Raw genomic sequence first — 12,920 nt, 5'->3', positions numbered from 1 at the left:
CCCGCCCGGGCAGCCAGCGAGAACTGCAGAAGGAGCCGCGCTCTGAGCTCGACCCCGCGGCGGCCGCTCGCCCTTCCCCGCCCGCCTCCCTCCGCCCGCAGCGATGTCCCGGCGGAGCGGGCACTGAGCCGGCGGCCGCCGAGGGACGCCCCGAGCGGGGAGAGGCGGGGGCACGGCGGGAAGCGCTCCGTCCCTCCCTCCCTCCCTCCCTCCCTCCCAGCTCTCCCCTCCCCTCTCCCCGCGCCCGGGCGGAGCAGCGGCCGTTTCCCCGCGCCCTTCATGCCCGGGCGGCGGCCACCGGCGGCGCTGCCCTCCGCTCCCGCCTCGCCGCCCCCGCCCTTCCCCGGGATCGCCGCCGCGCTAGGCCCGCCCGGCGGCCCCGCGCAGTGCCCTCCGCGGGCCCGGCACTAGGCGGGCCGGAGGATGAGCCAGCAGCCGGCGGGGAAGATGTCGGCGGCTCCCCTGGCGGCCGAGGCGCCGGAGCCGGCGGCGGGGATGCTCGAGGGCCGCCAGAGGAAGCTGGAGTCCATGATCCGCGACCCGCGCTCCCCGGTCAACGTGGAGAGCCTGCTGGTGAGGGGCGGCCGCGCCCGGGGGCAGCGCTCGGCGGGGGAACAAAGGGAGCGCTGCCCTCGCCTCGGTCGGGCGGGAGGGAACGGGAAGGAAGGAAAGGGCTCCCGCGTCCTGAGAGAGCTTTCCTGGGGGAGGACGAGAGATTCTCTCCACGCCCCCGGCCGGGCCACTCTCGGCGGGGAGGTGGCGGGATCGGCCCTCGCCCCCCGGGGCTGTGCTGGGTGAGGGGACGGACACGGCGCCGTGAGAAGGGAGCGAGCGCTTCCCGGTTTGGTACATCTTACTGTGGGGGAAGTGAGAAGTGTCCCCGGCGAGATCTGACCCGGGGAGGAAAGCGCCTTGTTTGCTCGCCCAGCATCGTTCACGCTGTTCGCTTTCGCGCCTCGTAATCACGGGTGCCCGTCGCCAAAGTACCTGCCTTTGTGTGCGCTGAGGGCACCCATCGCTTACCCCCTCCAAAACGTCCCCTGGTAAAGATGAGGTTGCTGTGTGGTGTGGAAATAATTCAGGAAAAGGACACGCCTAAGGGAGAAATGTAACTGGGGGGTACTGTGGGGTCACGTTTATTTTCCACTGGGGTAAATTGATTCGTCTTGTCTCCTGTTTCAAATAGCATTTTTCTGTGTGAGTGTATGAAATATAATTTAGTAAGAAATTCGTGCCCTCGGGAAGAAGTGAGAAGGGAGTTAGATTTTCCCATTTAAAACATCCAAACTCTGGAAAGACAGTAAGAGACAGATTATTATTGTTGTCGTTATTATCATTATCATTGTTATTATCGTTATTGTTATCATTATTATGGTCGCTGTTAACTCAACTTTGGGGTCTTCAAATTTTATTTTTTCAGTGTGTCCCAAGATTTCCAATGTGTCCCAGTTATGGGGAGCAGAAAAGGGGGGAATAAATCCCAGGGCTTCCAAGAGTTGCTCAAGGCACTTACACTGTGTCCTTTTTTTTTTTTTTTTTTTTTTTTTTTTTTTTTTTTTTTTTTTTTTTTTTTTTTTTTTTTTTTTTTTTTTTTTTTTTTTTTTTTTTTTTTTTTTTTTTTTTTTTTTTTTTTTTTTTTTTTTTTTTTTTTTTTTCCTCCTGCTTTCAAATAGCTCAGTTCTGTTTGGCCAAAAATACAGGAACTGACTGAACAGTATGTATGCCTGTGCTGTGTGGAGAATATAGGAATTTCCTATAACATCTGAAAAATGTTCTTCCCGAGGCTGCAGTGCTGTGTTACTCCTCTCATAGATGTGCAGAGGCATAATGACAGCCATAGTCAGTGGAGGGGAGTGGGAAACAGCGCTACAGATCTGACTGGGTTCAGATAAGTTTTTGCCTAGGCCAAAGCAAAGAGAGCTGCCTCTGGGCTTCGCTCCCAGCATTTTCACTTTGGTATTTTGCTAGGAAAACTTTGACCTGTGGCCAAAAAAGAGCAGTTAAAAATAGTACAGTCGTTCTGAAAAATGCATCAGGTTAATACTTAACCCCAGTAGACTTTTTCACACTCTCTGCTTTTATACTCAACAGTGTGATTCTAGTCTTGTCTCGCCTCTCATGCCTTGGACATAGATTAAATACACTGCAATATGTTTACGTTTCTGAAGAGAAATTCTAACTGCAAAATTGAGACTGGGTTGCTTAGAACTTGATTTTTGTTTGTTTGTTTGTTTTGTATGCTTACAATATAGCTTCATGTAACACATTGGGCAAATTAGCAAACCATGGCAGAGTGTTAGTTGGATTGTAAGTGCATTTTTGTAATGTTAAAGGTCATCACTTTGCTTTCTGCACTCTAAGTATTGTTTAAAAAACGAGCAGCAAGTAAAATCTAACACTAATTAATCAAATGTCCTGGCTTGTGCATTCTACATGTCTGTGTATGAAATAATTAACTATTTATTATTCTTATTTATGAAATTTGCAATGGATTTCCTGTAAAAGCTTTTTCTTTAGGGCTTTAGTATTGTTGCTTTATACTATTTGACATTAATTTTGTATTTGCATGCTGCTAAGCAGTCTGATTGTGAAAATATCATATTCATATTGAAAAATATACCTGTTTACTAAACAGCTTACTTTCAGTGTAAATTATCATAAGTGGAAATGTATTTTTTGTTTAAAGTAGAAATGCAGCAACAGAAACTAAGAGTCAGGGAAAACATCTTAAAAAGACTAGCTGGAATGCCACTATTTCATCCTCCAAAAATAACATAACCAAAACTAAAAATGTGGAATGGAATTCAAAATGGAATTCATTTCCTTACAGTGTAAAAAGTCATAAACAGCTGCTATTCTGCATTTTGTGTGCATGCTTTATATTTGGGAAGCCATAAAAAGTGAAAAAGTAACTCTTAATCTACAACACATGGTGTAAATTTGAAAGACGTGAAAAGCTGAGGTAATAAGCTGTCTTACTCTAGATAACAATTTCACTGCCTATCAAGAGCTGTTTCGTTCAGTGGCTCTAAATGAAGAGGCTTTCTTTGTGTACCTCCTCGGCCACAGGATGGCTGACCACATCCATCTATTTCTTCAGCAGGAGAATCTATAAAACCAAATACATTGATTGATTATGTTCCTTCCACCCCCCTTTGGGCTCAAGAGAGACCATTAGATTTTCTGATGTGATTTTTGCTATGTTATATCGACTAAGACTTATTGTTTATGCTTGTGTAGAGCATAATTGTTTGTGTTTGATTAAAGAATATCTTTGAAAAGGCATTTATTCTCAGTTCAGAGGCATAAAGAGAGAGAGAACTCATCCCCACCCAAATTGAAATGTATGGCATGGTTGTCACCATCCTTTTTCTACCTAAAAAAGGGACAAAAAATCATAGAAGACTTTCCACTCATTAGTGTATGTCAGATGTGCAGCCTGTGCTTGGTGGGGTTCTTCTGGGTTTGGTCTGATAGATGAAATGGGAATGCTGGAACTGTATACTGTGTTCAGTGATAGGTTCCACCAAAACATCTACAAAGGGAAGTGCTTATTGCAACCTCATTCAGACGTCAACCAAGTGCTCCTTTTCTCATTGCATTGTGCTGAAAGCCTGTTGTTAAGTTGCCTCTGCTAAGATAAATAACCTTGTTGTCACAGCTCTTACTCTTTTTGGTCATGTAACATTGCATTAGTGGTTATGAAAACCCGTTTTGTGTATTACTTTTAGATCGTGCAGATCCCTTTGTAAAGCTGCCATATTCTTACTATTTGCTTTTCTGCCAGTTGTGTCATCCACTAATATAACAAAGTGACATTTTTATGTGTACTGCACGTACACATGGATGGTAGTACCTAATGGTATTTGACCTTGGGTGATCTATAAGAAACCCATCTATAAATACATTCCTACTGAATAGTACCTAGTTGACAGCTACATTTAAGGAGAACTTAATGGTTCTCAAATACATTTGTGTATTTATGGTTTTGCATATGAGCTCTATCTACAGTATTAACCGAGTTATTTTCTGTAGTATTCAATACACATTATTCAGGGGTGCGCTGGCAAGTGTTAGCTGAACACTTAATGTGTTCTAAAACTAGAGCCAGATAGGTCACTGTAGGCTGTGGAAAACTAATCCAGACCTCCACTTCCTTGCCCTGTGTAATTGTATCACTGCAGCACATGCTGAAATAAACTTCAGTGTTGTATGGTGGTGACGAACAGCTCAGATAAATCTTATCATCCTCCTCCCTGCAGTGGTCTGCCTGAGCCTTCTGCTGGGGCTGCAGTTGAGGGTAGTTGCCTGGAGAAAGGATCTGGTGTCTGCCCCTGGATTCGTTTAGTCCAAGCCTCAGGATTTTAGTGTTAAGCTTAAACTTTGGCATTACACTGGTGGTGTAAAATGTTAACTGTATTCTGCCTGCTCTGTTATGGTTGCTATGTGAGCCTTTGAGAGAAGGAGCTCTTAAAACTGTCAATTAGACAGTGCAGCAGTGAAATTGTGAGCACAGTGCTGGGCTACGCCGAGAATGCAAGCATGGTGGACTGACAAACGGAGAGATGATTAGCAGGAGAGTGCTCAAGTGTCTCAGAATATACATGCCTTAGAACCTAAAAAGTCCAAACCCACAAAACAAAACTGAACTAATTGGCCATTTATTTTTTTGTTAATATAAAACTGACAGGTAAACTGTGTGTTTCCACTAGTTTGAACATGAATAGATGTTCATCTGTGTTTACCCTTGCTATTGAGACCCTGAAATTTTACTCTTAATGAAAAGTGGGTTGCAGATACAGCTATGACTCTCATCCTTTCAATAGGTGCATCTGTCCATAATGATCTCATCAACTGAGTAGATGCCAACTTTATATCAAGAGTGTAAATTGAGCAGATCTGAGCTCTGTTAATATGGGGTCTCCAGGTCATCATGGCTGACACAGTGTATCCCTTTGCTAGATTTTGGCCTTATGAGCTTTCTAAGTGTTTCATATTTAATATGAAAGTTGTGTCATTTTCCTGAACTTATTGCCGCATAGTTTTGAATCAGCAAGAGCAATCTGTTGTGTTAATTTGAGCCAGCAAGTATGGGGAAGAGCTGAAAATGTAGCAGATAGCAGGATCTGATCTAAAATTTGTGTCCCAGTAAGTAGTCAGAAGGCCAGATGATTCTCTGTTCTTGAAGAAATAACCTTTCTTTGTTTGTTATATTTCTTGTGCTGTTGTTTATCTATTAATTTCTTACTCTTTCTATAAATTTTCTATTTTTGATCTGTAATTTTAGAACATCTACTGTGGAGTTGAAAAAGATGATCTTTAAGGAAACAGAATTGTCTTTTGTTCATTGTTCTCCTCTGATGGATTTATATATAGCAATACAGTTAGCTGGAAAAGGACAGGTCTATTTTCTGACAGCTTTACCTGCTCTTATATTCTGTCTTATTCTACATTAGGATTAAAGTATTTCATTTGAAGTGTAAGAAAGCAAAAAGAACATTTTGCTCAGCTTCAATACTTTTACTGCCATACAAGATGCTTGCAGATATTGTGTATATGTATTCACAAGAGGAATGTTCACTCCCAATATTTCATCTGTATTGATCAGACTGCAGAGTGTGTCATTTGTACCCTTTAGTTGTTCAGTCTCTTTAACAACTTAAGGGAAACAAAAAGACACCCACACCATCAAATTAGCACAGTTTTCTTCTGCTTTATATGTGAAGGAATAAAAATTCAGGAACTCTTCACTTTTCCAACTATTAGTAGCCTCAGTGTCTGTTGGAATGTGTACAAATGCTGATAAAAACCTTGGGTTTAAAGTGTATTTTCAGTTCTAACTACTGACAGAGCAATGCCAAAGCATTTGGCTATTTGTCTAGCAATGCAATCTGTAACAAAAGCTGCCTAATTGAAAAAGAAAGAAAAGTGCTATTGCAGTAACCAATCTCTGCAGCTATGAATTGATGATTTCTTGCCAGTGTTTGATCTACAGAATATTACTGGAATTGTATCAATGTGACAATGAAGCTGACTTTGGATTTTAAAGATGAAAGTGACTGAAACTTGGTAGTAGAGTTTTACATAATGAAAGAATATTTAAAAAATTAAATATGTATATTTTTATAACGCATAAGGATTTTTTTTTTTTCAGGGGGGAAGATGCTATATTGTGTGTCCATGGTTCTTTTCCTAAACTATTGCACTGAAAAGCAGCAAATGTTTCTGGTAACAAATTAATTTAAAACACTTTTTTGCTGTTACATCTCATTGGTTAAGAACAAGAATACTGTGTTTATACTGGCAGACTTGGCTAGTAATAAACTTATTTTAATGAGCCGTTTGCAATGTAAACACCACGTTGAATGCAGTGCTCAGTTCCCAAGCCGTACCTGCTGTGGATGAAGCTTTCGCTGCCACAGCCCGTGCACTGTCCAAACATTCCCGCCTTGCCATCATTGCATCCGCACGGCCAGTCCTGTGACAGCTGCTCTAGTGCAGGTGGAGCGTCATGGGCATCCTTAATTTGGAACATTATACTAATTAACATTTTTACTAATTACAGTTTTAGACTCTGTGCTTAAACCACAATTTGACCACCTCCTGGTGTGCAGAGGGGTTGGAATATTTGGCAGATTGTGATTCTGTGAATTTTGTCCAGATTTCACTAGGTTAGATAGTCTCAGTAACAGCTGCTTTATGTGGTATGGACCTAGCTTTTTTAAATTATCTGTGTTCATCTGCTACAGTTATAACTATTGTGAGAGGGGCCTTTTACATCTGTGAAGTATCATGGAGTTTAGTGGTTGGATGGACACAAATTTCTTCATTGTCATGTGAAATATGCCTCCTGTTCAATCTCTGTTTCAGTTGTTGTAGGGTATGGAAGGTGATAGACATGAGAAGAAAAACAATCTGGGTGCCACATACAGTTTGGGTTTGATTATGGTTGTCTTTCATTAATTTTATTTTGCATGGAATGACTTACGTGAGTCAAATCTTTTGCAAATGGTCACCAATTACTTTGTGTTTTCTGTGTGCCCTAATGAATATTATTGAGTTATGATGTTATTGTGCAGCATTGTTACTTTAATCCCATAGTCATTTCATCATTCATTTTTGTTCGAATGGTGCTGCTCGGATGGTCCAGGCCGAAATTAAAAAGGATGATGTGCAGGAGGGTCTGAACCCTAATCTAGTGCTATCACTGTAAGGCATCATCTTTCTGCATTTCCAGCTATATGAAATGGAGATGATGAAGCTTTCTTTTTTACCTCTGCTGGCGAAGAATTTAATGTTTATAATGGACTTACATGATATAAAAAGGATGGTCACAAGGCATCTATGCCCGAGTTTTTAATTCTGAACCTTGAGGATTCAGATAACCAAGTGATTGCTTTATTACCCCTTGACTGTACTAATTTTATTAGTATGTATTTAAAGTACAGAATAATAGGATCCTACATAAAGCAAGATAAAGTTTGTGTGACTCATTCAAACACAAGAATTTTTTTATAATTTTCTTCAGGAGGAAATGGAGGTCACATACAGACATGAAAGAAGGTTTGAACTACTATGAAAGAAGAAAAGCTAATCTTTAACAAATAGTCTTCTAGTTTTTTTAATCTCAAAACACATAACGTTGAGTGTTACTATTACCAAATAAATAAATAGCTGGAAGGAAAAAATGCTGAAGTTCCATACTTTCTTCCAAATGCTATTTAAAGTTTAACTAAAATCTTGATTACTATTTAAAGGCTGTAACGCATCATTGTTCCTTGTCCGTGTCTGTCACTGCTGTTATAGGTAGTCGTCCAAAGTCTGTAGTTTAGTTGTTGGTTAAATATCAAACATTGCTCTCTCAACAGCAGAGATTTACCCTAGTGTGGAATAGGTATAGGGAAATGTCTTTGGGTGTTGCTTGGAAATTACTTTTTATTGAATGAACTGTGAATTTGGAAAGCTTAGTCTGCTTGTGTTTGTTGCTACTGTACAACTTGATTGGCCCTCTTTATTTTTCCTTTTGTTCAAAATGAAGAGTCCTGCATTGAAAAATTCACAGTAGTGTGGATGTGCATATCTTCAAAGAGATTATGCACTAAAAACTATAATAGCCCAGGTTTTGGTTGAGGGGTATACAATCGTTTGGCTTGCCTATGCTATGAAAATTTTCTATTTCATGCGGAAACTAGTTTTAAACTGGTTTTCCCTGTGGTTTCTGGAACTGGTTGGTTCTAGTCTCCATTTTCATTTTAGCGCTGATTATGTTAAGTGCAAGATTTGGGAGACAGGCCTTGTCATTTGTTGCACGTTTAGGACACAGGTTTTTATTTTTAAGTAACTTCTAGCACCCTCTGCTATGCAGGGACAGGAATATTGTGGTAGACTTCTAATATGTGCAGCTGAAGTCATTGGGAACAAGCTGCAGTAAGTAGATATAAGATGTTATGGGGTGACTTAATATTGTTTCCACCCCTTCTTACACAGTTTTGTAACCATGCTTGCCTTCTGAATTCTGTTTTTTTTGTAGAATTTTTAAACTTCCATGATAGAAAATCCATGAAATCTCTTGGTTTAGGAATAGAATTATTCCCTCTAATAGCGCAGGAAAATGGAGAAGAGCAGGAAGTAATACCATGTTGGAAGCTGTTGGTTTACTGAATAATGAAAACCTTTCTAATGCCAGGGGTGTGCATGCACGATGTTTCCATTAGTGAACATCTTGGGACCTCCTCCAACAGTAGAAGTCAGCCCACTTAGGCATGAAGCCATAGTTTTTATTTCTTGGCCTATTCAATTTAATGACCTCTTTAGGATGTATAAACCTGGATTATAAAGTAACCCCCCCCCTTTTATTTATGTTCTTTTATATGAAAAGTGACTGAGAACAACTACTTGAATTACTCATCTGGCAAGGAGATACTGACAGCTTATTATTGTATTGCAGCTGCTGCTGTTAATTTAAATGTTATTCTATGTTTAATTTTTTTTCTCTGTCAGCACAAAATACTAATTCTGTTAAACTTTAGAGTTTCATGCATGCTGGTGTTAGAAACCTCTGAACTGATATATAGATTTCATAAGGAAACCTAAAAATAACTGCATTTTAAAAAAAATCCTTTTACTACATTGTAAAGTTTTGTAAAGGCCTGGTTTTTTAAATTGGTTTCAAGTTCACTGATCAGTATTACTGTGAATAAATTACTTAAACTATATGAAATGTGATTCTTTTTTATTTTTCTTTTAAAATTTGTTTTCATTATTCCCCACTCATCGTCATCTTCCCAGATCTGGAGGGTTTGTCTTGACTCTGGAAATGGTGGCATTAATGCCAATGAGGGTGGGAAGCAGCAGAACTCCTGATGTTAAAATTCTGATGGCAAAACCTGAATGTAGCAGCAAATAAGGCAGCACAAACTGTTTTTTATGCACGAAGTGTTTGTTCTGTGTCAAATATTTTAAGCTTGGATTAGAAGATACAAGAAATATAAAATAATATAATATAAACTGCATCTCCTGAAAAAATACTATGCTGGCAATTCTATTTAATTATAGATATCCAGCTAGTTCTGTGTTTTAAAAATTATTTCTGTTAGGATTATGAAGGAAACCTCTAAATATGGATGCTGTGATGAAGAATGGTTTGCGCCTGTAGAAGCCTGAAACAGTAGCACCATGAGGTGTGAATCACTTTGTCTATTTTAATGGTTGGCTGCCTCTGAAGAAAGGCAATTTAAGTGTCAAAATAAACTATTTAAATGCTCCTCATTTTTTTAGAAAGATACCAATATTTTTTCCTCTATGTGCCCTGCAGTGTTTCTCCAGTGCCAGAAGTCCCAAATGTCCCCTCTCTGCTTTTGAAAGCACCTTTACCAAAATTTGACAGATTTAAATTAAAAATACAACTTTAAGACCAATTTTGTAAGGTGTGACATTTCTCATTATTTTAAAAGCTCCTAGATTTATTTTATATGACTCTACTGCGGAACTTGACTGAATCAGGAAATCAGAGACAGCATTGGACCCAAGTGTAGAGTTCATTTTAAGTTTTCTACATAGGATGGAATGTTTTGCTTATGCTGTATTACTGAAAATATGCTTGGTAATATGGTATTCATGTTTTGAAATCACACTGTCCAAATTTATGAGGGAAGATATGCACTGCGTCTTTTAGACTTAGATGGGAATCCATAAAGTTGGAGTGTACTCGCAGTCCACGTACCTTTTTAGTCAATCAAAACAAAACAAATTACACTGAAGTAATTTCTCTTTATCAGTGTGTTACATCAAATGGATGCTGAATGTGATGAGGGAGGGGAATGGCTGTTTTGCCTTTTTGGATTTCGTACAGTGCATGATTGAAGAAGTCTTATACACTTGTACACTATATTTTATTCCAAGGTAGAACTTTATAGTTATATTTAGATTTCAAGCTTAATTTCTAGAGCATAACCATCAGAAGAGGCTGCTGTGTGATTGGACTGTTTTCTTGGCACATGGTAATCGTTTTTGGATTTATACATGGCATAATTTTCTGAATTATGGAATTGGTGTTCTCTTTAATGCCATCCGGTTTTGATTTATTTTCTCATGTATAAAATCTTAACCTCTGTTGGGTTAATTGTCCTCTAAAATGGAAGGAGGGAGAGAAACAAACATGCTTCATGGTGTAGTATCATAGGGTCACCAATGCTGAAAACACATACGAATTGTGAGAGGAGCGTAGCATTTTTTCTTCTTCATGTTTAATTATGTGCAGAATAGTCTCAAAAGTAAAATATCACCGTAGTCTGTAAGGCTTTTATCTAATGACAGTAACCCAGACCGCATCAGGGTCCTACAGTGCTGTAGCTTATACGGTGTTGCCCTGTGTGTCCCCAGTGGGAAGTTCCCGGGCTGTGGCTGTCCAAAAGCATTGCCGTGGTTACAGCCTGGGGAGTGGAGGCCTCGCACAGGGGCTCAGGTGCTGCTGTTGCTTTACTTGCTGCTGCAGATGTGGTGTTGGAAATCATCATTCACCCTGAATGCTGGCAAGGTGCATTCTCAGCATAAATTGCTGATCATTCTGCTGGTTTTGTCTTAATTGCTGGATAAGACACAGTCTGACAGAACAGGGTAAGAAATATTGTGGTTAAATTCGGTGCAGCAGAGAAAGAAGCAGTAAAGTAGAAGCAGAAGGTAACTGGAAGTATTTTATTTTAGATGAAATTATCTCATGTTGTTTCTGAAAATGCTGGTCAGTGAGTAAATGGACATAACCCTATTCAGTAATCAGCTTGTTCATATGTCTGAACTCCTTGGACAGTGAGGTGTCTGATAGCCAGTTGTATGCAGATTTTCTATGTAGGGTAATAAGGAATGACAAGAAATTCAGATGAATTAAGGACACAATTTTATCTAGAATGGCCTGAAACATCAGGGTAATGTTCTTTACTTAATTGATGTGCAGTAAAGCTGTTTTTTTGTAGATAAAAGCACTTTGTATCCCCAGATTTAAATTGTGCTTTAGTAGAAAGCTAGTAATGAACTCTCCTGGCTACTGGGTAGTGCCACACTGTTGTGGCTGTCCTGTTTTTGATTAGGTCGTGGGTGTGTGCTCTGCACCTGTGTATATTCATAGAGGATGTGTGCAGAAATCCTGTTACAAGAGACCTATGTAAATTTTTTTCTTCCCCACAACCTTAAGCCAAGTGCGTGCACTTCTTCTGACCCTAGTGATTGATGTACAGTTTTTTCTTCAAATATAAAAAATGTGATTCCTTGAGGAAGCAACTCATTGAGATGAATCTTGTGGCAATTTATCTGCTCGGGTCTAAGGCAGATATTTTCTTGCCTTTCCATATCAGAATTGCTTGTTGCCAAGTGGAAGGAAAATTTAGGAAACATCAAGTTGCGGTCTGTGGGAAAACTATTTTCCACATATAGACCATGATGAATTGGAAATCTATCTTCTATTTTGCTTTATTTTTCCAAGTAATTTGGAATATTCACTTAGCCCTGAATATCTTGCCATATTTTTTATTTCACATTTTTTTATTCTTTACATTACAAAGACAAATTTGCACATAAAGGGGAAAGTGATCATGGTGGAATAAATGCAAGCTAAATAAACTGAAAATATTCTTCTGTTTAAAGATTTTGTTTTTTGTTACCATAATTTCAGCTGATATTTTTAATATCAGTTTGTAAACAAATTCTAATAGCATTGTAATTTAACTGTCTCAGTAAAGGCAGACATGCATGTCTTCTGCTAAATGACACAGTGATTAAGGCAACATTTCATTGCCGGCATGTATGAAGATAATACCACTATCTTGAAGAGCTATTATCAACTGGAGGAAAATTTTTATACCTGGTTCAAGGTTTACAGAGGCATTTCCTTGTAATAGCTTTACGTTGAAAAGGCTTTGAAATAGTCCTACCATTCTGAAGATACAAGGTACTTCACTGTCAGATTGAGACCAGAGTTCCTGAGGATGTGGGCTCCTTTGTGAAGATCTCTATCAGCCATAGACAAAGACTTCAGAATGTCTTTCTGTCGTTTCAGATAAGCTCTGTAGTCATCCTCTTAAGAGCCATGAGTAGGCAGGGGATGAGGGAATTCTTAAAATGCTGCAGGACGCAGTATCTGTATCTCATTTAAAAGAGGAATAGACATGATGGTCTCAATAATTGAATCAGAATATGCTCAGCTGGAAAGGACCCATCAAAATCATTGTGTCTAGCTCCTGGCCCTAATGCAGGACCATCCCCAAGAATCACATCGTGTGCCTGAGGGCGTTGTCCAAACACTTCTTGAACTCTGGCAGGCTTAGTGCTTTGACTGCTTCCCTGGGGAGCCTGTTCCAGTGCCCAGCCACCCTCTGGGTGAAAAACTTTTTCCTGATATCCAACCTAAACCTCCCCTGACTCAGCATCAT

General features: G+C 39.8%; 1 protein-coding gene across 3 annotated transcripts in view; it reads left to right on the top strand.

Annotated features, from left to right (window-relative positions):
• Nucleotides 1-354: 354 nt before the first annotated feature.
• The window catches only part of ROCK2 (Rho associated coiled-coil containing protein kinase 2), a 97,417-nt gene continuing 84,851 nt past the window's right edge, over nucleotides 355-12,920 (top strand). Inside the window, exon 1 of one of the 3 annotated variants that reach the window (XM_027892823.1) lies at nucleotides 355-573. In XM_027892823.1, coding sequence (XP_027748624.1) covers nucleotides 424-573 — 150 coding nt within the window. In that variant the 5' untranslated portion in view covers nucleotides 355-423. The remainder of the gene's footprint in view (nucleotides 574-12,920) is intronic. The other 2 variants (XM_027892824.1, XM_027892825.1) reach the window with 2 other exon arrangements.

The sequence above is a fragment of the Empidonax traillii genome, unplaced genomic scaffold, assembly GCF_003031625.1.
Source record: "Empidonax traillii isolate 1590-97213 ecotype Southwest subspecies unplaced genomic scaffold, ASM303162v1 scaffold371:size713392, whole genome shotgun sequence".
NCBI classification, from domain to species: Eukaryota; Metazoa; Chordata; class Aves; order Passeriformes; family Tyrannidae; genus Empidonax; species Empidonax traillii.
This window is presented reverse-complemented; position numbering and strand designations above follow the sequence as displayed.